The 22,923-nt window shown below is 50.9% G+C and overlaps 6 protein-coding genes across 6 annotated transcripts; 2 read left to right on the forward strand and 4 right to left on the reverse strand.

Annotated features, from left to right (window-relative positions):
• Nucleotides 1-7,631: 7,631 nt before the first annotated feature.
• On the reverse strand, nt 7,632-8,808 carry A1O9_04251 (uncharacterized protein; the record flags this gene model as incomplete). The annotated part of the gene is made up of 2 exons (XM_013406543.1): nt 7,632-8,673; nt 8,774-8,808. 2 exons carry the CDS (start codon nt 8,806-8,808, stop codon nt 7,632-7,634), a joined length of 1,077 nt encoding a protein of 358 aa, XP_013261997.1.
• Nucleotides 8,809-9,273: 465 nt separating this feature from the next.
• A1O9_04252 (uncharacterized protein) lies at nt 9,274-11,986 on the forward strand (the record flags this gene model as incomplete). Its single annotated transcript, XM_013406544.1, has 7 exons — nt 9,274-9,387; nt 9,443-10,075; nt 10,120-10,274; nt 10,338-10,527; nt 10,582-10,911; nt 10,995-11,187; nt 11,274-11,986. The coding sequence occupies 7 exons, from the start codon at nt 9,274-9,276 to the stop codon at nt 11,984-11,986; spliced, it is 2,328 nt and encodes a 775-aa protein (XP_013261998.1).
• A 320-nt stretch (nt 11,987-12,306) lies between these two features.
• On the reverse strand, nt 12,307-14,093 carry A1O9_04253 (uncharacterized protein; the record flags this gene model as incomplete). The annotated part of the gene is made up of 5 exons (XM_013406545.1): nt 12,307-12,645; nt 12,773-12,967; nt 13,034-13,502; nt 13,572-13,862; nt 13,921-14,093. The coding sequence occupies 5 exons, from the start codon at nt 14,091-14,093 to the stop codon at nt 12,307-12,309; spliced, it is 1,467 nt and encodes a 488-aa protein (XP_013261999.1).
• Nucleotides 14,094-15,533: 1,440 nt separating this feature from the next.
• On the forward strand, nt 15,534-17,539 carry A1O9_04254 (pre-mRNA-splicing factor cwc22; the record flags this gene model as incomplete). Its single annotated transcript, XM_013406546.1, has 2 exons — nt 15,534-17,471; nt 17,498-17,539. The coding sequence occupies 2 exons, from the start codon at nt 15,534-15,536 to the stop codon at nt 17,537-17,539; spliced, it is 1,980 nt and encodes a 659-aa protein (XP_013262000.1).
• A 1,629-nt stretch (nt 17,540-19,168) lies between these two features.
• Nucleotides 19,169-19,946, reverse strand: A1O9_04255 (ubiquitin-conjugating enzyme E2 W; the record flags this gene model as incomplete). Its single annotated transcript, XM_013406547.1, has 3 exons — nt 19,169-19,551; nt 19,609-19,759; nt 19,920-19,946. 3 exons carry the CDS (start codon nt 19,944-19,946, stop codon nt 19,169-19,171), a joined length of 561 nt encoding a protein of 186 aa, XP_013262001.1.
• Nucleotides 19,947-20,604: 658 nt separating this feature from the next.
• On the reverse strand, nt 20,605-22,074 carry A1O9_04256 (uncharacterized protein; the record flags this gene model as incomplete). The annotated part of the gene is made up of 1 exon (XM_013406548.1): nt 20,605-22,074. One exon carries the CDS (start codon nt 22,072-22,074, stop codon nt 20,605-20,607), a length of 1,470 nt encoding a protein of 489 aa, XP_013262002.1.
• Nucleotides 22,075-22,923: the final 849 nt, after the last annotated feature.

Here is a 22,923-nt window from a genome sequence, read left to right on the forward strand (position 1 = left end):
GACGATTCACCGCGTGCAGAAACCTACAACGCTTATTCGCTCCATGGAAATACACGCCCTTTTTCACCCTGTGAGCCAGCACTTGTGAATCACAAAGTCGAAACATCAATGGAGGATCACCGCAGTCCAGACAACACCAAGGTTAGAGACGATAGAATGACCTTGTCCAGATTGCTGGATTGAAAACTACGGAACTGGGTTCCTCATGATTTTCCAGGACTTCCTCTGAGACTCCTTGACCATGTAAACCTTTGTCGGTTAGGATGAAGTCGATATGCAGAGAGTCTCATCCAGAGGAAAGGCACTTCAAGACTCAGGCGTCAACAGAGTATCGAGAGCTCTACTTCGCCAGGCGATTATTTCTCCAACAGATTTGTCCAGTTCACAAATCAACAAATTGGATCCAAATATGTTGAATTCATTGTTTGATCCTTTTTAATCCACCACCTCGAAGCCTCAGACCGCTCCACCCCACCAGAATGAATTATTGATGGGTCCGAGCCAGCATTTCTCCTTGGAAGAGTCTGTTCTGTTTTGTGATTTACGTTGAGCGTGTTTACGCCGTATTGATTTACTGGCGCTGGTTACGATACCCAAAGTCGATATCTTTTGGGAGGAAGTCGTCTTATGCAACGGCCTCAGGATTGGGCAGGTTACGGGCTGTTCGACAGGGGATTCCGTACCCACACTTGACGAACATTTTGTTTGGGGATGGATGCAGCGGAACTTAAGTTATGGGTAATTGGTCTGATGGCCGAGCTTGGAGGAATAATGACCAGAGACCAATTTCTCTGCAAGGTTTAACCGCTCATGAACAGCACCAGCGAGCGATGTGTACGATAGATTACTATCAGGCCCAGCCTATTTGCATTCTGCATGTCAGAGATTTAATGATATTTTGATATATGGCTACGGGCGATGACTACTCTGCTGCTCCAGGTCGTGCGCTTTTCAGCTGCGGATGGTTCGTGCCACTTGTCGACGTGTAACCAACGAGACGGTTTGGCTTACAGCTGTCTGTCATGAACTACATTCTCTTAAGTGTCACTGCAACCAATTTCATGAGACAGCCACAGGGTGTCTGTGATGTCTGATGTGTCCGTGAGCTGTTCTGTACCAGGTCGAGAACGCTCTTGACGGCTCGTTGTGTGCTGACCCGAGATCCGTGATCTTCCTCCCCTAAAGTCTATTTGTGCCACTTGCCGGGTTCTCCCTCTCTGCTACAGCTCATGTACTTGACAGATGAGTTCGTTCATCTCATACCCCGCTCGCAAAATCACAGTAGGAGACACCGGTCACTCACCTCACTCCGTCAGATGGTCACAGAAGCCATACCGCCAGAAAGAGAAAGAGATCGGAGGCAATTGGGCCAAACACGAGAGTGGGTCAGATCTCTGGACGCTAAAGCGAACATCATTACCAGGAGCGTGGATTTGACCAGATCGCCGAGTCACACTACTGCAGACAAATCTCGGGCTCGGCGTCACGAAGCGAATTGCGACAAGGATGCCTAACGGTGTGTGGTGCACCGTCTTCCTTGGGCCTTTGCTGGGCAGACCCTGATACGGAGCACAGTGCTCTGTAGCAGGCTTTTTCAGCAGGTGGATCTTAGCCTTTTGCCCCCCTGGAACAACATCAGCTTGACGGCAACCCTGGCATCTCTGCTTGTGCACTGTCCAAGCACCACAGTGGTCACTGGCAACCTTGGCCACCACTTGCCCCTGATGCTCCTGGCCATCGGAATGTGCCCGTTGCCAATGTCAATGCCGACCACCGACCCAAGCCAGAGCCACTAAGGAGGGCTGCTCTTTAGCCCTCATACAGGGCTGAGGGGGACTTCCATTGACACCTCACGGGCCAACGAATCCATCCCCGATGCAACACAGCTTTCATTTCGACAGTTGCGCTGGTCCCACTCGCTTACTGTCGAATGACCTTGGAGACCGTTAAGTGTGATGAGCGGCTAGTTGTCAGGCGGGCGAGAATGACGACGCTCGCCTACCCAAGGACGAGTACTCTGGTGATCAACCAACCTTAAACTACACAGAACTCCGTACCAGAAGGTACTGTACACTCAAAACTAGGAATGGCGCATGTCTCGATTGCTTGACCAAACGCAAAACCACCTCTTTCGTGATCTTCAGCACCATCTACAGAAGGAGTATTGTGGCAGTGTTGCTACTAAGTGGGCTCTATTATTGAGAGGCGTTCTCAGGTCGGCCGCCTTCTCCCAGGTCCGCAACATAGTGTGTCGCCTACGAGTCTACAGTTCAGCCTAGAGCTCCCCACACTGTTGAAAGCTAAGATTTCAAATCATTCTCATCCAGGACATCAACGGACAAGAGAGGCAGATGATGCGCCGGTCCAACCATTGGTCCATCAAGACATACGCAGAAACGTCCACTTACCACTGAAAATCTAGAATTCCATGAGACGGAGATGGAGGCCGAGACTCCTGGCTTCATCTCAAGTTTGCGGGGAGACCAGTAACCATCCCTCATTATTATCAGGTTGGCTTTCCGACGTGCCCAGCTGGTCAACGCGTCGCCCGTCCATTGTCAACATCCGCAGGGAAAACTCTGCATAAATGCCCGACGATCATTTATGCCCTTTGTCGAAATTGGTTTTGTGCAATTAATGCTAGGCAGTCTACTGTCGATCCCGTACATAGGCTCCGTTGGTCCCTGCTTTTGCTGCTTTTCGTGGCGGTGTTTGCAGTGTTGAAATGACTCGCGCATTCGGAGGGCCCCTGGACAAGGCCGATCACTTTGGATCGTAATCTGCAGCGCAACAGTTAGTCCCTGCTCCGAGCTTCCAGCAAGAGGGCTTTCTGACAGAACTTCCTCTCCCCCCGGCAGTTTCGTCCTTTCTTCCCTTTCCACAACTGCCGATGATTTGTTAAACTATGGAGCTGCAATGAGTTTCTCCCAAGCCTCGTCAAGACACATACTGTAATAAACCTCAAGGGGCTTCATACAGTGGGTGCATGAAAAGATCTTCCGGGTTTGAAGATTTGCAGAAGATCGGAATATCGGAAGCCTGCTCAAGGTCTTGTTGCTAAATCAGTACACCGCAGGATGTGAGCCAGTCACGGCGGCTCATCCCACTTCCCAAGACGGTTAATGTAGGCGCCTACAGTATCGTGAAACGGCCAGAACGTGAAACGCCGGATAAACACAGCCTCACCCCTTTGCGACTTGCCATTGATCTGATACTCGTCAAGCAGGAGAAACCGAAAAGGGCAAGAAACACGAATGAGAGGTCCCTCAACATCCTGGTGTTATGTAGCATCAGAAGGTAACGAACTTATTACATCCGGTGTTGGACTTCATGTTTGGACAGCTTTGCCCGGACCATCTGCGAGGATTCCAAGTGGCCGCCTTTACCAATAATCACTTCACGCTACAGACAGATCCCTACCTTGTGCAAAACAGAACCATGTGGCTGGCCCCTTGTCATTGAAAGGTCCTTACCGCCACACAATTGTAGGCATTTCCCTAGTTCCAGGACATCGTAAAGCTAGCCGCAGATGCCATCATCCTTCCCACCTAGCCAGCCAACGATATGCGGACCCAAGGTCTCAAACAGCTCTGGTTGACAAGCAGTATCCTTGTAATGGCCGGCGAACCAAGCACAGTGTTCCTGCTTAACACGATTCCCTTTCTTCCTTCTGACGCTTCTCGGGAAAGACATGGTCAGATGAGTCTGCCTTCCTTACCTTGAGGAATGGGGCAATTATGCCTGGACCATAGATCAACAGATGCCAAGGTCTAATCTCTTACGTACCCAAGATCGGCCACAATACTCCGTACCAGAATCTAAGCTCGTTGGCGTTGACGAACTAACAAGCAGTCTTGACGGGCTTCATGAATCGTGATCGCCGAGTTCCCCAGCTTATTTACGGCTTGTACAGTATCACAAAGTATCACAAAGAATCAGATTCACCACACTAACAAGACCCCGATCCCTAGCCCTAGTTCCTTCTCAGAGTTAGCGTCGCTCCACCGATAGGCGATATTTTCAACCAGGGGCCCGACCATAGGCGAAAAACGTTGCCCATCCTTCAGCTAAATATCCCTGCTTAGGCCTCGCTCTGGCCTTGTTCCTCATGGGGATTGCGATTCGGCGAATGATAGTACGTACGTGTTAGGGTTTCCCTGCTGAGTTCTTGTTTCTCAACCAGCAAGTCCTCATCCTGGCACCCACTGGCCATCACGATCTGTTAAACGCCATATCTCCGAGTGAGCATACGCTGCGGATCCTCCCTTTTTATTATTGTTGTGTTCCGAGTACTCGTGAGCCCTCCAAGCCCATCCTATTCGTTGCTCCATGTTTGGAGCTCGTCAGGGTTTAAAACTCACAAGTCATGATGGAAGATCAATCAGAGCAATATGGCCACGACTATGTTGGGACACTCGGCAACCTCCATAGCGCCTTGCGCCAGTTGATCTACGAGACTACTCGTCCGGCAGACCTGGTCTCCCAAAGCTGAGGCTCTCATGCAACGAAGTCCCCCGCTAGGTGTTTTCGGTGGACGTAGCGCCTGTATGCAGTCCCGTTGCATAGCAACTTCACTCTTCTACATGCCCCTGTTCAAGGTAAGCAGCCAAGGAAGGGTGAGTCTTTTCCCATCGTTGGAGTGGTCCATAGCACGGCTCGCTAATCAGACTATTGCGGCATGTCGGCTTCGTGTCTGCATGCCGTCCGCTCTGACCCATATCGAATACAAAGTCAATTGGATGCACAGGTGGTGCAAGGATGTTCTGTCTTTCCTTCACCCTGGCCATGCGACTCTCAGATGCCACAGTCTGCAACCTAAGCAGAAGCTTCGGGGGAAAGCCAACCCAATTCCTCACTTCATCTCGGGAGACGTTGCTTCCTCTGTGCCTTGCAAGCCATGTGTTACTGCCACCTGCGAGACCAGCACCTCGAGTCTGCTGCCCGCGATCCAGCATCTGAGACTCAGCAGGACAAGCACGCCTAGACAAGCCCCCTTCGATTATACTGCATAGCCGATGGCTCTGGTTTCTCAACCACCATTGGCCTTTGACTCAGGCAACCTTCTTCCTTCATGTGCCCTTTTTACCCCATGTATATTCGCCCGAGCCCGCCAGCAGGCTATCCCAATTCCCAGAGGAAACAGTACTGCCGTGTCCTCAGAATGTGCCTCGTAAACATCACAGTCCACTCGACCACAATCAAAGGGGAAATACCCTTGTGTGCAGTTGCTATCAAAGCACTAAATCATCAAGTGCCTCCCGACACCCACAGTAGACGGCTGGCTCCGTTTCTGGAGAAATTAGTGAGCACACCGTGGACCCAACGGACCAGCAGATCGCTGCCATCAACTCTCAGAGCGCCAACTAGCGCGATCCCTCCCCCTGCTCGTCGTCCTCGCTGCTTCGAGGGCCCTCAAACTACCCTTGCCATGTCCACTCCATTATCAAGACACGGGGCGCGGATTGTCAGGCCGACTACATTTGCAACATACTAGCTCGAATTCTTTCACCTGCAACTTTTGGTGAGAGTCGCCGTGGGGAAAGAGCAGATCAGACACGGCCGGCGCTTTGCTGCGCCGAGTGTGTGATATTCTTCAGTCTGCAAGAGCTGTTAACGGCCGGAATTTCAAGCCGGCAGTGGGAACTACCTGGTTGTTTCCATGCCCCCAGTGGACACCACGCTAAGCTACTGTGATCACCCGTGGTCCGCAGCCTTCTGAGTAGTTGGGGGCACTGGTAGCCCCCGTTAGACCTACTCTGACAGGCATTTTCTCACCCAACTTTGCCATATCGACCCAAGGGCAGTTTCACTACGAGGTACCTCTTTTCCCCTTGATGCCGGTCGCTGTCGTCAACAACGAACAGTCTAGTTTGTTCCCATGATCCATGTCAATATCGCACCTCCACAAGTGTTTGTTCAACAAGAATTTCCCGAAGAGCAAAATTGCGCCACCAATCTTCCATTAAGTCTCCGGGGGGGCATCCCCAACAATTCTAACCATTTTAGCGAAAGTGTACACCAACATCCCCTGTGCTTTCTTCCATATGGAGAATAAAATAGTCAAGTAAAAGAGGTCCTTTCCGAGGACCCCCAAAAGCCACAGCCGTTTTAACATCAGGTTAGAAGAACATATATCACATACGCCGTACATCGCTGATGGCATAAGTGACCGACCTGAACGAAGGTTTCGAACTACCGAGCGAGCACTCGCTTGTCCGGAGATTATGTTTTGCAGTTGCGGGTCCCTACCGCAAGCTTCAACGCCTTTTGTGCTTTGTATAGAAGTTTCAAACTTTTCAAGTCATGTTATTCTCCGGCGAACCGGTGGGTTGAAATACTAGCTACATCCAAAAAAATAAACCGCGACCACGGCGGCTATCATCATCACAACCCACACCCGTATGTGGATTCGTGGACTCTTGACAAAATGGGGACGGGTATGAGTAGCAATGCAATACGGTCCCTATCCCCCCCGACGCTGATGGCGCATCCAAAGTAGGTTTGAGCGGATTGAAAAGGACTGACATCAAACATGACGATCTGAGTGCCCAAGTGGGCCTTGGAAACGGTGGTGTCTCAAATTCATGTTGTTTGCTGTGAGTGAAGGGGAAATAGTGCTGAAAAGGATGTTTGGTTAGGGTGGGATGAAGATCTGGCGGTGGTGTGAAAGCATCAACGAGCAGCAGCGGCAGGAGAAGTATGGAATACCCCAGTAGCCTGCCAATGCCCTCTTCTCGAAAGTAAGACGGGGATGGAGATGTACTCGTACTCGGTGCTGGATCTCGTGAAGCTTCAGCTTGCCGATCCGACGTCCTTCTGAAGAGGGACAGCGAGCGAGCGAGCTCTACGAGTACATGTTGTTCTATAGTGCATCCAAACAGAACAACATGAGCCAATAGGCAAATATTCTCCTTTCCGGATCGCTGTTTCTCACCCTTCCACCGCCCCTCATCTATAATCTCAATCCTGGATTCCTTGATTGCAGCGTCGTGACATTTCTACATTCTCCCTCAAGAACTCGAGCATGGGCTGGGCTGGGCTGGGCTCTGTTCGCCGTGCCCATCTCCAACTGTCCGAAGCTAATGCACGAATCGACGATCTTAGCGCATTGTCGGGACTCGATCTTCCTCCCTTTGAGGGCCCCTCGTTCTTTCAACAGCAAGGGTTGAAAGAGAGACAGGACGCTGGAGGCTGGAGGCTGGAGGCTGGAGGCTGGAGGCTGGAAGGCAGAGATACGTTTCCCCTTGAGCATATAGCTCAAATCAAAAGCTAAGCACATTGAGTTGCATGTGCACATTCCAGTACAGGCGCAAGTTTTTTCAGTTGCTGCACTGCTTGTTGACTGCGGTGTCCGTCTGTGTTTGTTTGGTGCTTCCTTGCGGGTGGGCTTGAGTCCAGCTCAGATACATTTTGACATACACGCATAAGATGCGCTGCTGGACCGCTTTCATGAGAGGAATGACGGAGTAGTCGTCGAATGTGTACGCGCATGCAATAGTCGATTTTCCACCGGCGAGGGCGGATAGATACGGGCTACCTACTGCTATTTCAGCTTAAAGTGCACCCACCCATGCTTTCCTTTTCGCCCAATACAAGCCCAGGAGTCTCAGATCCGCTGCCAGCGGATCTCGCTACAAGGAAGGCCTCGCAGTACTGTGCCGATCAGCTTCCCCAGCCATCCTCACAACCTCGCGCGCAATCCCCCACGAGAGTCCATACCCGTGGCCCTCCGCGCCGTAGGCATGAATGATTGTCTTGCCCCGGAAGGAGGGCCCTTTCGATTGTAGCTGCTCAATCTCGAGCCTCAATCCGCCTCGCCGCGCGGGGCGTCTGCCGACGATGTCCCGGATGACTTTGAACTCGCCGATGCCGTCGGGGCCAAGGATTGGAGGGTACATCTTCGCGGCCATGTTAAGGAGCTTGGTGCGTGTCTCTGGGCGGGCTGTCGCTGTCCAGTCATGGGGTTCCTTCGTGCCACCGATGACGGTGCCGCCCTCCAGTGGGCGTGGGATGATGAATGTCCATGTCCCGTCCGGGTTTTGCTGAGTTATGTTGCGGTCGCATGGGTTTGAGACGAGGACTGTTTGGCCTCTGATGGGGAAGACATCTGGATCGCCAAAGCCGAACCCCGAACAGTTGACAACAGTGTTGACATTGGGTACCAGAGAGAACGCCTCTTCTGCGGTCATCAGGGTGGTCTTGCGTGTCTTCCCTCCTCTCAGCAGGAACTTTCGCAGCAGGAACGCGCAGTACACCGGCGAATTCAGTGACCAAGTGCGATACTTCGAGCCAAAGTTGATGCCCATATCCCTTGGGAATTCATGCCTCGCGAGCACGGTCATGCCTTCTGCATCTCCATAGCCGCCTCTGAGGTTGACATGGTCGTCGGATGGGGACGCGATGAAGTCGTAGCCGTCCATAAGTTCGACGCCGCAAGCTGGCTCTTCTTGCGCCTGGGCCTTCATTACGGCGTAGGTTATCTTTGCGAATTCCTGGTGTTGCATTTCCACTGGTGTCGTCGCTGGCATTGGCCGCCCGTGAGCCCCTGCCCAGGGGGAAGTGTATTGAACCGACTCGTCGGATGGCCAGTCTCTTGCTACCAGCAAGATCGTTCTGGTTTCCGCGTATTCATGTTGAAGTCCTAGAGCGGCTGTTAGGCCGAGCACACCGGCACTGTAAAGCTAGTGTCAGTGTCCACAATGTTTTGATATCAAAGACGATATAGTTACTTGGGGAGACGATTGTTGGAAGGCGCTGTGCTTCTGGAACTAACCCTATTACGATAATTGTCTTTGGTTCGCTCGACATGCTGACAACTGCGTGTCGGTATCACTGGCCGGGGAAACGAAAGATCTTTGGCAACAGTCTGGTATTATACTACTCAACGATAATCAAGAGCCCGCTGTGAATCTCTCCGCGAGATGTTTGCAGTTAATAGTAGGGCGGCCGTCATCGCAATACCCGGGTCAGTATCATTGCAGAAGGGCGCACCCACAGGAAGGCTTAACACCCTCGCAGCATACCAGTCTAGAGTTCTTTCTACAATGGATGGAGAGCATACATCGGAAGGGAGGCGCAGCCCGAAACCTGGAGGAGATGCATGCCTACGGAGGGAACTGTTCACTCTTTCGCTACTTGCGGCCCGCACTTGCCGTCTTGGCATTGATATGAGCCTGCTGATAGTACGCAAGGCACCCCCCAACACTGTCTCTTCTCACTTTCTCATCGTCGGACATCGTTCTTGATCGTGTCATCAAATCGGTATAGACGGGGATGGATGAGGATCTCCAGAGCCGAAGCACGGAGGGGAGTCCGACCCTCTCACGGGCAGCCAAGCGGCCGAGGACTACTCTTGCTTGCCAACGCTGTAAATCACGCAAGCAGAAAGTGAGCCCCCAGATGACGATATGCAGCACGCTGATATTAACCTCGGTAACTGCAGTGTGATGGCCGGGAGCCTTCGTGCTCACAGTGTGTCCGGGTGTCTGGAACATGCCAGTATGTCGCCTCAACGGTCCCCAGACCAACCGAGCAGCGAGCCTATGTGAAGGCGCTTGAGAGCAGGGTTGCGGACCTCGAAGGCCGGCTTAAGCGAGCCGAACGATCTGCCAACTCGGTCGAGTCACAAGAGTCCTACCGCTTGGGCGACTTGCCACGAGAGAGCTCTTTATCAAGCACGATCCGTGATCTCAGCTTGAATGCGAGTGGGTACAGCTATCTTGGTGGGACATCGAATATCACCATTGCTCGCGTCCTGGAACCTGTCTTGCATATTGATCGTTCCCAAGAAAGACCCCATGATGACACGAGACCGTACGCATCTGATGGGGATCCACTGGTCACCCGAAACTTCTCGTCGAGCGACGACGAGGACGCGTTCGATGTCGCGTCGTTCTCTGATCCTTTGATTGGAAAACTCTTTCGGGCCTACATTGAATACGTGTCCCTGATATTCCCTATCATGCATTCACAGAGACTTCACAATATGCATGAAAGGCGGGATAAGCCCAACGGCCTCTTTGAAGTTGCCGTCCTACATTTGATGTATGCTCTCGGTGGTATTACGCTCACCTTGGTAGGCTATAGTGAATCGGGACTGGCCATGGCTGATCTTCATAGTCTGGCAACAAAGGAGACTTCAAGTCAGAATATCACTACGAAGCAGCCATGGCTCATAGAGCAAGAATTACTCAATGCATTGATAGAAGAGCCATCATCTATCTCACGCTAGCATCGCTCTACTGTTTACGCGCGCCGAGGAACCCTGGTCCATGGTCAGTGGCTCCCCTTACATCCACATTGCAATAAAAGAGACTAGACTTCTGACCTATCCACAGGACTATGATAGGATTGGCTGTAAAACTGTGTATATCACTTGGCCTCCACCGAAAGTCATGCACATCAAGACTGAGCTTAGGTGCCGAGCTTGACAAGCGTCTTTTCTGGACTTGTTATTGCCTCGACAGAGATATTAACCTCACCATAGGCCGGCCTCCATCAATATGTGATCACGATATTGATTGTCAGGTAGGTGGTGAACAATAATCTCACAATTTTGTATTCATATCTCACGATTTGTAGCTACCTTTGGATGTTGACGAAGCTAGTGCCAAGCCGGAGGACTTCCAGGCAGCGATGCGAAGGGGACCTGGTTTGGTGTCGAAACCACCGACGACTTTATCCTATTTTATACATATGGTAGGCCTGAAGAGAATAGCATCAGATATCCAGCATAGTGTCTACAGAGTGGATAAGGCAGTCGATTTCTCCGATTCAATAACCGAGGGCTTTCTTGCCCGACTCAATACATGGAAACAAGATATTCCTCCTGAGAGCCTTCCGAATCCGGCTCCTGCACCTTCGGATAGCCACTTTGATACCCCGGCACGCCTTCATTTGCGAGGCTCATATGTAAGTTTATCCTTTGAATGACGACCAGATTATCTGCGGTTCATCTTTTTAGATACGTCTCACTGACAGGACGGTCCTTCTAGATGATTCAGTACTACTCGTGTATCCGGCTGTTACTATTTCCTCGGTTAATGGACGATACATCAATGGATTCACGATGCCTAAAAGTTGTTCTTGAGTCCTGCTCGGGTGTTTGCAGATCCTTCAAACAATTACATCAACGATCTACATCTATGTACTACTCTCCTCTGTTCACCATGTCACTTTTCCTCGCCGGTAAGTTCGTGTTCATCAGAAGCAGGAAACCCAATTTCATGTTAGAAAAGATCGAGAAAAATGCTGAAACAACTTTTCATGCCTAGGTCTGACTCTGATATATTGCATTTGGAAGTCTCCGGAGCAGGCCTTGAACATGTCAACTACGAATGCCCTGTCCGACTGCACAATAATGCTATATGTAATGGCTGAAAGATGGCCTTCGGCAGGAAGATACCGGGATACGTTCGAGCGTCTGAAGCAGCTAGTTCTAGGCCGAGATACAGCCGGGGAAAACGACGAAGAGAATATCACACTCGAGTCATCCAGCTTAATCACAGCTGGAACCGGATTGAGAGGAGCACCTAGCACCACCGACAACACTGAGTACGATACCTCCAGACAGATAACAAGAAACTCGATCTCTATTACAGAGCCAGGCGCGACAACGAGAGATAGCTTCAGCGCCACAGGCTTTGTGATACCAAACGTCATTCGCAATCTCGTCCGCGAACCCTTCCCACTATGGGAGGGGGAAAGCTTTAACCTGAATTTTGACGCGTTCATGCATCCCACCACAGACACTGGGCCCATGAGCGGTAGCTCTCCTGGGGTTGGTGGCACTGGTTGCGGGGCATATGATCTCGGCAATAACACAGCATCTTTCGATTTCACTTTCTCCCCAACGGAATTCGATCAGCCTGTCGATTATGATTTTGACCCTGTTGCCTTCGACTACTCTCCCACGGGCGTTCAGTTGAATGAGTATGGCGGCATTTTGGAAGGATTTTCAGGTCACCGACCTGGAACTCGTTTGTAATGATGGCTTCCTAGAACATAAAACTGAGTGTCGATCCTTGAATATCAGGAATCGCCATGCTCAAAGTGGAAGGAGGGATTTAAGAATGTTTGTGTTATCAATGCCTTTAGGCTTTCTCTTCTACTGGATGCCCAGTTAGGGAGACCAGCTGCCTTTTTCCGTGATGAGGCGCAGATATCCTGCCGTATGTAGCCTCAAGAGGACAACTAAGCTTCTCCCCACAGATCTCGTTCGCTCACCACTAGTGCCACAGTATGTCCAAGACATACGACCCACAAGATATCCACTCTCCTACCCATGCATCCCACCAACTCAAGGGGTCAAGGACAAAACCGAAATCTAGGATCCGTCGTCCCTGTGACACCCCTTGTGATGTACTCCATGCCAGAAACCCCCTGCAAACGATCTCTTCGGCGATTTTCCCATCTCATCCAGGCCGAATATGCGGCACAAGTGACTAAACATAGGATCGCGGCACCCAGATTCACCCAGCAGGAAGTGACGTAGCGCGGCGCCTCTTCAGCGATGAGAATGTTGCTGGAGATGAGACCCGCGGTGTTGGCGATAGAGATTAGCATGGCGCTTGTGAAGGCTCGCGCGTTGAGGTTTGGGATGTTGGACACGATCCATGCATTGTTTATTGGTGACATTGGGTACGCCTGGGCAGAGTGAGTTAGCACAGCGCGCATGATGGTCTTTGGTGGGTTGCATAAATTCGTGGACAGAGGGGATTCTTTTGAAAACCTTGGGGGGGCGGAAAGATAATTTGATTGGGATTTGACTTACACCAACGGTGGTCATAAAGATCGCAAAGTAAGTGAGACCGATGTTGTCCAGATCCACAGTGATAAGGAGAATATATCCGACGACACTGATTGCGAGAGAAACCACCATGTGGATTCCACGTTCCCGAAAATGATCCGAGGAGAAAGTCGCGGCAACCAGGAACACTGCTGCGACTAGAGCTGGCGCCACAGTATACTGTTAAGCAAAGGCTGTCAGCACGGCCGTGTACAGTCCAGTCAGGGGCATGAAGATGGATCGTACCAGATTGGTTTTGACAGTATCATATCCAAGGCGTCCAACGATGATCGCAAGAAAGTTGTTGTTCGACGTCAACAAGGTCGAATACGTGATCGCGACAATGATTCGGACGTATGGGTGAGGCGTTTTCCACTCACGTAGCGCCTCCTTCCAGCTGAAATGGTTCTCCAGGCCCTCGGCTGACTCGGCGAGAATGCGAGCCTCAGCGACATTTTTCTCGGCGTCCGTCAGGAATCGACAGCTGCGGATGTTCTTGGGGATGATGAAAAATGTCACCAGGGCGACCAACATCGTCAAAGAACCCTCGATGATGAACAGGTAGAACCATTGGTAGTGATGGGTTTTCATTTGAAAGGTGCCGTACGAGATGAGTCCGCCAAACGCAGATGAGGCGACGAGTGCTGCGTAGAAGACACCGATCCGTGATGCGATTTCGGTGCGTGTGTACCATATGGACAAATAGTAGACAACACTAGTTAACTCAGTGGCATTAGTTAAGAGACCTCATGGCTGATCATCTCCATGGAGGGGGGTTGCATACGCCGTCAGAAAGCCGGCCTCGAAAACTCCCACTAAACACCGACACGCAACCAACTGGCCAAAATTGGTCACGAAGGAGGTGGCGAGAGATGCAGCACCAAAGCCAACCATCATCACTGGAATGGAGTATTTGGCAGAGAACTGCTTGCTCAACATGCCAGCTGGCGGCCCACAAATACAGAACGGGATGAAATAGTATGTCAGAGCGAGACTGAATTGATTCCCCGACATGTTGAGATCCTGGACCAGGCCAGCCGTGTGTGCATTGGAAACATTGCTCCGGTCCAGAGAACTGTAGTCCGAGTTAGCCATTGCCACAACAAGAAGCTGCTCAGGGTGGACCTGCGTACTTGAATAAGTATGTGATAGCCAGCGTGGGGATAATGATGAGGTCGGTTTTCCTCTTCAGGCGCCGCAAGATGGTCGGGTCTACTGTCGCGGTCGCCTCTCTGACCTCGATTCGGCCTACTTCTTCCTCAACCTTGGTGCTAGCAGCAGGCACATCCAAAGATCGCTTCTCCATATTGAACAATTCGAGCCCTTAAGCTGAGGATATCAAAGCGTGAGAAAGATCGAAGTCTCGCCTTCGAACAAGGTCCATCGTAGCGGAAACATGCCTTTTATAGAGACATGGTAACCTACGGTACCGGGCATGGTGGGAGGTATGAAGCTAGTGGTCACCAGCTTTTTGATTCATATCTGGCTTATCTCGAAAATACCGACCAGGCCTCTTGGGAAACGAAGTCCACACTCTTCGGCTCGCACGTGCCGCCACCGGCTTGTCCGCCCCGCTCATCCCGATGAAGCTGGATCGCTTGTATGCCAACCTGACTTCAGCCTCCTGACGGAGCAATTAGACGTTTGGCATTCAACGGAACTATTCCATCACCCTGGCTTGCTATGGCGATGACATTTGGTATATCAGCTAGAACGTCGACGCCTTCGGCTGACCATTGGCCTTCCCGAAAGAAAAGAGCGGCCGTAGTGAGGAATATCATTTCATGACATTTTTCTGGCTTAAGCTATGACTTTGTGCTTGATTTTAGTTCCGACGAGAAGGCGAAGGGTTCTTATTAAGCCGCGGACGAAATTCATAGGCCCATCCAAAGCCTCAAGTGCCATCAGCAGAGCTCATCCTACTGAGTCGTTAAAACAGGGCTATGAGACACCTGCAAGTAGAGAAAAGAAAGAGTTAGAGACCGACCACTACTAATCTCGCCACAGAGTTTACTGTATCTGCACCCTTTCAAAGAGCTCATTGCCATCCACGAATTGCGACCCCAACTTCCAAAAGGTACTTGTCCAGCTCTGTGCAAAGATTGTCCAACTATCTATCAATCACGTTTTGGCACACCTCAAAATGCTTGTCAATATGCACGTTTAGTATATGGATATACCGCATCCTCATCTTTTCCCTTTCGTCGGTCCGATAGCCCCGGTTTGGTCTCATGGCTGGCTTCGTGTTCTCAAAGAAATTCAACTACATTTTGCACATTCATCCTGTAGATTCTACCGGCTAATCTAAGACAGTCGTCCTGGAGCGATTCAGACTCTGGAAATCAAGTCCGAGTGGTTGTAGTAGCTTTGAGGCTTAGTGAATGATGGCTTTGGGTTTTGAGGATTAGCATAGGCTGGCTGCAGCTATTGTACTTTGTAGAATAGTTGAGAAGCTTACTACCTGAGCGTGATCTTCCAGCAAGTGGAGTCGAAGCGAGGGGATAGGGCGGCATGTATGTTCATAAAGCGGCATTCGTACTTCCTCAATCTGGAGTCTCTCCTTGGCGTCTCCAGACTCAGAAAGTTCTCCAAGTCGAGAGAGTCTGCCTGCGGTCATTTCCCAAGTTTTAACAAACAACATTTCTCGTTTGCCGCACCTACAGAGGATGGGATTCCTCTCCTAGAATACCATCAATTCTTTACGGCACTATTGGTCTAAACTAGGATATCCAACACTGTCGCAGTCATGGCTGACACCATGCTACTCTCTTCAGCCGTCCGTTTGCCCACTCCTCCACCAGGCGGAGATTACTCGCCTGGACCATCCAACGCGAGAAAACGATCACCACCATCGAGATCGCCTTCACCCAGAAGAAGGAGGCCTGCACCAGCAGAGGATGAGAAGCGTCGAGACACAGATGGGCCATCAGCCGATCAAGAAATGGATGAGCGAGAAAGACAACTGCGCGAGAGGTTTCGACCACGAGAAACCGACACTGCCCGAAGGAAGCCTTTGACAGCGGAAGAGAAACAAGCCGCTGCGAAAGCAGAATATGAAAAGCTACTTACAATGCGCTCTGGAGGAACATACATTCCGCCTGCCCGCTTACGCGAATTGCAATCCCAGATCACCGATAAATCTAGCAAAGAGTATCAGCGGATGGCTTGGGAGGCTCTCAAGAAATCCATCAACGGTCTCATCAACAAAGTGAATGTCTCGAACATAAAGCACATTGTTCCAGAGCTATTCAATGAGAACTTAGTCCGAGGGCGCGGCTTATTTTGCAGAAGTATTATGAAAGCGCAAGCAGCTTCTCTTCCATTCACTCCAATCTATGCAGCAATGGCGGCTATTGTGAACACCAAGCTACCGCAAGTGGGCGAGCTTCTGCTAAACCGGCTGATCGTTCAATTTCGAAAGGCTTTCAAGAGAAACGACAAAGCTGTTTGCCTTTCTTCGAGCACATTCATCGCCCATCTGTGTAATCAACAAGTCGCTCATGAAGCCGTAGCCGCACAAATACTCTTGTTGCTCCTGCACAAACCTTCGGATGATTCTGTCGAGATTGCTGTAGGGCTGACACGAGAGGTGGGACAACATCTGGAAGAAATGAGCCAACCTATTGCTCTTGCAGTCTTCGATCAATTTCGAAGTATCCTTCACGAGGCAGACATTGATAAGCGAGTGCAGTATATGATTGAAGTTCTCTTTCAAGTTAGGAAAGACCGCTACAAGGACAATCCGGCCATTCGGGAGGAACTCGACCTCGTTGAAGAAGAAGATCAGATTACCCATCACGTCGATGTAACCGACGAAGACATCCAAGTTCAGGACACGCTGAATATTTTCAAGTTTGATTCGGAATGGGAGGAGAATGAAGAGGCATACAAAATGCTCAAGGCTGAAATCTTGGGTGAAGCCAGCGACGATGGAGATGAAGATGAGAGTGGCTCGGAAGATAGTTCGGACGAAGAGGGAGCCGAACAAGAACGTGCGATGGAAATCAAAGATCAAACCAATACAGATCTTGTCAACCTTCGCCGCACGATTTACCTGACGATCATGTCGAGTTTGGACTTCGAGGAAGCCTGCCACAAGTTGATGAAAGTGCAACTGCCTGCAGGTCAAGAGTCAGAACTCCCGTCAATGATCATCGAGTGCTGCTCTCAAGAGAAAACTTATTCCAAGTTTTTCGGACTGGTTGGTGAACGATTTGCAAAGCTCAATCGGCTTTGGACGAACTTGTTCGAGGAGTCTTTCGCCACATATTACGATACAATTCATCGCTACGAGACCAATCGCCTACGAAATATTGCTCGCTTTTTTGGCCACCTCTTGAGCACGGATGCTCTCGGGTGGCATATTTTCTCTGTCATCCATTTGAACGAAGACGAGACAACTTCGAGTAGCCGTATCTTCGTCAAAATATTGTTCCAGGATCTAGCAGAGGCCATGGGTCTGCCCAAACTGAAAGAAAGGATGAGGGATGAGATTCTCCGCCCCAGTTTCGCAGGCATCTTCCCAATGGACAACCCGAGGAATACTCGGTTTTCCATCAACTATTTTACCAGTGTTGGCATGGGCATTCTCACCGAGGAGATGCGCGAGCATCTCAAGAATCTTCCCAAACCAGAACCAGCCGCGTTACCCGCCCGGAGCGATGATAATTCTGACTCCGAAAGTGTCAGCTCCTATTCAAGCTATTCCAGCTACACTACCAGCAGATCTCGCAGCCAGACTCCATCCCGTGAGAGGCCATCGAGAGCGATCAGGAGCAGCCGCTCTCGCAGCGTCGACGCTAGATACACACGCAGAAACTATAGCCGAACCGTCTCGAGATCACCATCGCAATCGATGCCAGCACGCGGCACAAGAGGTCGCCCTCGAAGTAGAAGTTACACTGCGTCTCCATCACGATCGCGTTCCCCACCAAGGCGGCGCACCAACCCCCGATCGGCGGCCTATAGTGCTTCGCCCGGTACAGGACCTCGTCGCACTACTGCGCCTCGTGGCCGCCCACGCACACGTTCTCGGTCATACAGCTACTCCAGTGTGTCTCGATCGCGCTCAAGGTCCCTCTCTCCACCCCGAAATTTTGCAGCTCGCCGAAGGCCAGCATCAGTATCTCGTTCTCCAGCACCACCTTCGCGCACAGCTCCTCCCCTACGGCGTCAGGATACCTACTCCCACTCGCGATCACGTTCACCACCAAGGTTCGCACGCAAATCGGCCCCGGGACCTATCACAAGACGGGGCGACAGTCGTGAACGCTCATTATCAGCTTTTCGATCGCGCTCGCCCCCTCAGCGGCGAAACGACACTGGTCGTGGCCGCGACCTAAGTCAAAGTCGGAGTCGATCTCCAGGTCACTCGCGCAGCTACAGCCCTCCACTACGACGGACCGCAGCAGCTCCAGCGCCAGCAGCACCTGTGCGCCGCCGCCGCAACTCATCCAGTCTGAGCGAGAGCAGCAGCCGAAGATCCATATCCCTCAGCCGATCGCCGCCAGCGCGCCGTTCCGGAGGATGGAATAGAGATGACGACCGTCCCGGTCGTCAAGCAGACAAACGCCGATGGTCGCCCAGCCCGGGTCGACCACGCGGTGGCGGCAGACGTGGCTTTGGAGGCAGAAGAGCAGCAGATGGTAGCAGGGAGAGAGATTGAGACAGGGACAAGGCTGATGGCTACCGGGGAGGTGCAAGTGGTCGGGCGCGAGCAGGGGATTTCGTCTAGTTGTGGTAGTAGTAAGTCGTCCTCAAATAAGCTGCGGAGGCTAGCTCGTTGATACCTGTATAGTAACCCAACTACACTATGCCCACAGACAATGCTACTTGATAACATGTGTACCACTACCAGCTTTACTTTAGCCAACGAATGAAGCCTAGCTGCTTTATCGCCGTGACGCTCATTGTACATGGAGGAAGAAAGGACCGGAGAAAACTTTGGACCTGGGCTGCTCTTTTCGCGCGAAGGCATGTGGCCTGCACACCAGCACCAATAGATTGGTTTTTGTTGGGATGGAGGTTCTTTGATAGCTTGGATGTATCCTATTTATGTAGTATCCCTTTCCCCCATGAGTTGGGTTTACGGGTGAAGGTGCCATGACTCTGTAATGGTCGGCTGTGAAATAGAATGATTCTCTTATCGCTCTTCCGCCGGCGTGGCCGTAATGGTGCAGGGTGGACAGGATCATCAATCTTGAACAAAAAACAAGCCCCGGTTCTAAAGCGAAACCCGTCCGCCACATCATTTGCATTAAATATCCCCGTTGGTAGTAGTGTACTCCAAATTCTAACTCCGTCGCATCATGCTCATGGTTTTCAAAATTTGCTCAGTAGTGTCGTGCTTCCGCATCAAGTTCGGAGTGGAATCTAGTAGTTTTACACCGTATCATCATCATAGGCGAATCTAACGTCTTTCAGGCCTCTTCCACCGTCCCTCCAGCCACTCCAACCATTCGGACCGCGCACTCCCATACTTTGACAAAACTGCTGGTCGCCTTGTGGCCGCTCGTTCTTGGAATTTCCCGTTAGCATGCTCTGGATACTCATGCATACACTCTCAACGCTTTGGACAGGGGACCAGCCTGCGGTACCAAGGAGGTCGAGGCAGATGATACCATTGGAATAGATATGTGGGTGTATAGGTATAGGTCGACCTGGGAATGGCTGAGAAGTAGACTGCAAAGGAGCAGATTGGGCAGAGGATTGTGCAGGATCGGTAGCCGACGGCGGAATGTGGATAAAGCAGACTTCAGGTGGTTCTGGAGGGTTCCTTGTCAGATACTGAGTCCTACTGGCGAATTTTCAATCGCACGTACCTATTGGATAGCTGTCGGAGAATATGAAGCACAACCGGTACACCTGATCCATGTAGAGAGGATTGGCGTCGAGGACTTTGATGTCGACCTGCCATTCTCGGAAATCTTCTGCTTTGGCTAGATCGATTCCGGGAGGTAGTTTTTGCTTTGCCTAGTGAGCGCAGGGGTTAAAATCGGGCAGCTGTGTGAGGGGCCGGAGGAGATTTTAAAGCAAAGCGGTCTGCTTGATCGAGACTAAGGGAGATATACCTTCTGGAGTTCCTGCAGCGGGTCGTCAGTCTAGAGTAACGGCAAATGGGATAGGAGCGCACCTTTCCTAGCCTCTTTGTGGCAAACATCTTGGGCAGATGTAAGCCTGGGCAGGCAACTCAGCTTTCGTTGGGATTGGAGAGATGCGGGCGCAGGCCAGGCTGCTCGAGGATGGTCAAGATGTAAGTGCCAAAGCGAGGACAACCCCGCAGGTCGGATCGTAGTTGCTGACGGAGCGCAGAGAGACGCGATAGTAGGGGGACTGGTCAAGAGGATGGAGGGTATCAAATACTAGGAATCCAAAGTCCGGAGCGCTTAACGAAGTATACCATAGAAAATGAGTACGGGAGTGTGGAGTTTGTAGGTCTTTATTCTGAATGCCTCCGACACCAGCGGCGCTTCGCTCTTTCCTGATTGACACTTGTGCATGCCTGCCAGCGAAAAACCCCGCATGGCAGGCACGCGCTAGGCAGCAGGCTACGCTAGGCAAAATGGGGCTAGGTAGCCATCCCAGCCAGGGACGTCCCCAGTGTCAGGCAGTGTTCCTCGATCATCAAGACAATTCAACTATCTATGTATCTAGGGGAACGAAAACACGCTTCATACTGAGAAGAGTTATAAGACGACACAATGATAAAGAGAGATCTATTAGTGACAAAGGCCGCAGATAGCATCAACACACACTTTCTCTTCCCATTTGCCCTTCACCGGATTCGCCTTCTTCACCCCGAGGATGATACAGCAACCTCATGTTGTCTTTGGCTCAGCCTTCTGCTCGGTGACATTCTCAGAGGGTCCTTCCGAGGGTGGTGTCAATGTCCCTCCTGCAGGAAGCACTCCATGCGTGATTGATGCTCGTCGGCCAGTTGTTTCGTCTGTGAAGAGAGACCATTCACCCACAACCTCATCTGAAAACTGGTCCAGATCTAGGCCAATCATTTCAGCTTCATCTGTGACACGAAGATGCAATCCTGGAATGTACTTCATAATCATGAGAAGGATGAAAGAAATGGTGAATGACCAGGAAGCGATTGCCGCAATCTCGGCCAATTGTTTGGGAATCTGTAAGCCATTGCCATCGATTCCCCCGGAGGCAATGGTCACTCCATCCAGGGAAGAGACTGACGCTGTAGCGAAGATGCCTGTGAGGAAGGCTCCACACATGCCACCAATACCGTGAAGCTTGAACACTTCCAGGCCATCGTCAATATTTAGCCAGTGGTTAACATCCTCGAACAGATTCACCACAACCGCAGTGATGAACCCAATTGCAGCTCCACACCAAATTGACACATAACCAGCAGCAGGTGTGATACCAACCAAACCACAAATCGCTCCTTCACACGCTCCGATCACGCTGAATTTCCTGTGCTTCACGTAGTCCATCAAAACCCACCCCGCGACACCCATCGCTGCGGCCATGTTGGTATTCCAAACAGCGATCATGGCACGTATACTTGCGTTCAATGCAGATCCGCCATTGAATCCAAACCATCCAAACCATATGAGGGTCGTACCAAGAAAGACCACCGTAACATTGTGAGCCTTATAGATGTGCTTTTCACCGAGCCGACTCCGTTTGCCGAGCACCAGTGCATACGCCAGACCAGCAGTTCCACTAGAAATGTGAACAGGCCCGCCTCCTGCGAAGTCAAAAGCTCCCAATTTGAAGAGCCAACCATTGGCATTCCATGTCCAATAACTAATAGGACAATAACAAAGTGTGGCCCAGCAGAAACCAAAGATGATGGAGGGGAGAATTCGGCCGCGTTCGAACGAGCCACCGACAACGATCATGGTTGCACATGCGCAAAACATCAGTTCGTAGAAACAAAAGACAATGTCTGGGATAACAGCAGACCCCCAGGAAGGTGCCGCCATGACCTGTGATAATGTGAGCAATGAATAATGGATAATGAACCGTAGGAGTAGCAGGTCCAATCTACTCACATCTTTCAAACCAAAATTGGTCAAGTCTCCGATGAAAGGGCCTCCATTCCTCGAGAAGGCGAGTGTGAATCCCCAGAAGGCCCACTGGAAAGTACATACAGCCATGACAGTCATTGACTGGAAAATCATGGCAAGCGCTGACTTTCTGCGAGCCATCCCGCCGTAGAGCAAGCCGATACCAGGGACGATCAAGAACACTAGGCATCCCATGATCACCTGATAAACATATTCCCACTCGAGTCCGATGTAGGGCGTATTCACGTCCATCTCTTGAGGGTTTCCTCCATTGGGAATGCTTGCATTAAAGCTTGGCTACAAGTTGTCAGCTATGACATAGGATGTGGTTCGTGGGACCGTACAATTTCTGGCGCTGTTGCCATTGTGACGCTCTCAAAAAGCTAGGAGAACACCGGGAGAAAGACTGCAACTTGCAACGCCACCTTGGAAAGGACGCGCGCGATTATATACCTCAAGCGAAAGGGTCCTGAAGGAGCTCACTGAACTAAAAGAGGGAACACCATTCCTTTTCAACATCCCGATCTCCTCCTCCCACCCTTTCTAGCTCGTCTAATAGTTTTACGAAATAATTTGCTTTAAGCGAAACCCACCATTCTCGACCAAATGAAGGAGAGCAGAAGACTGCACCAAAAGGCTCCAAACTGGCCCTCTAACTCTGAAGTTAATCAGGTTTTGGAACCGCATAATCTTGTAGCTCGTGCACCATTGGCCAAGATATGGAGATGCGTTATCTATCTTGCCCACGTTTATTTCGTCTCAGCCTTACAAATTCTCCCTTCAATTGGCCACGTTGATATTTTGGCGGCGAGATTAGCGAGTCTGGTTATCAGTGGATACAAATGCCAAGGCTTTTGGCAGAAGCTTGACAGGGGTTAAGGACGACAGGAGTTGCGCCTATCTTTGCTGGCGGGACCAATCATGTTCCGATTACATAAGGGAAAATCCAAAATAAGCATCGGGACTGCAGCTTCGTATCTTGCTTGGTATGCTTCTTTCCCCGGGGTGGAGCAAGTTCACCAACAGAGGACTTTTACCCAGGAACTTGCGACGAGAACATATAGATCAGTATCCCACATTAAAGATATTACGAGGTGAAAG

The sequence above is a fragment of the Exophiala aquamarina genome (genome assembly GCF_000709125.1).
Source record: "Exophiala aquamarina CBS 119918 chromosome Unknown aczIA-supercont1.3, whole genome shotgun sequence".
In the NCBI taxonomy this organism is placed as follows: Eukaryota; Fungi; Ascomycota; class Eurotiomycetes; order Chaetothyriales; family Herpotrichiellaceae; genus Exophiala; species Exophiala aquamarina.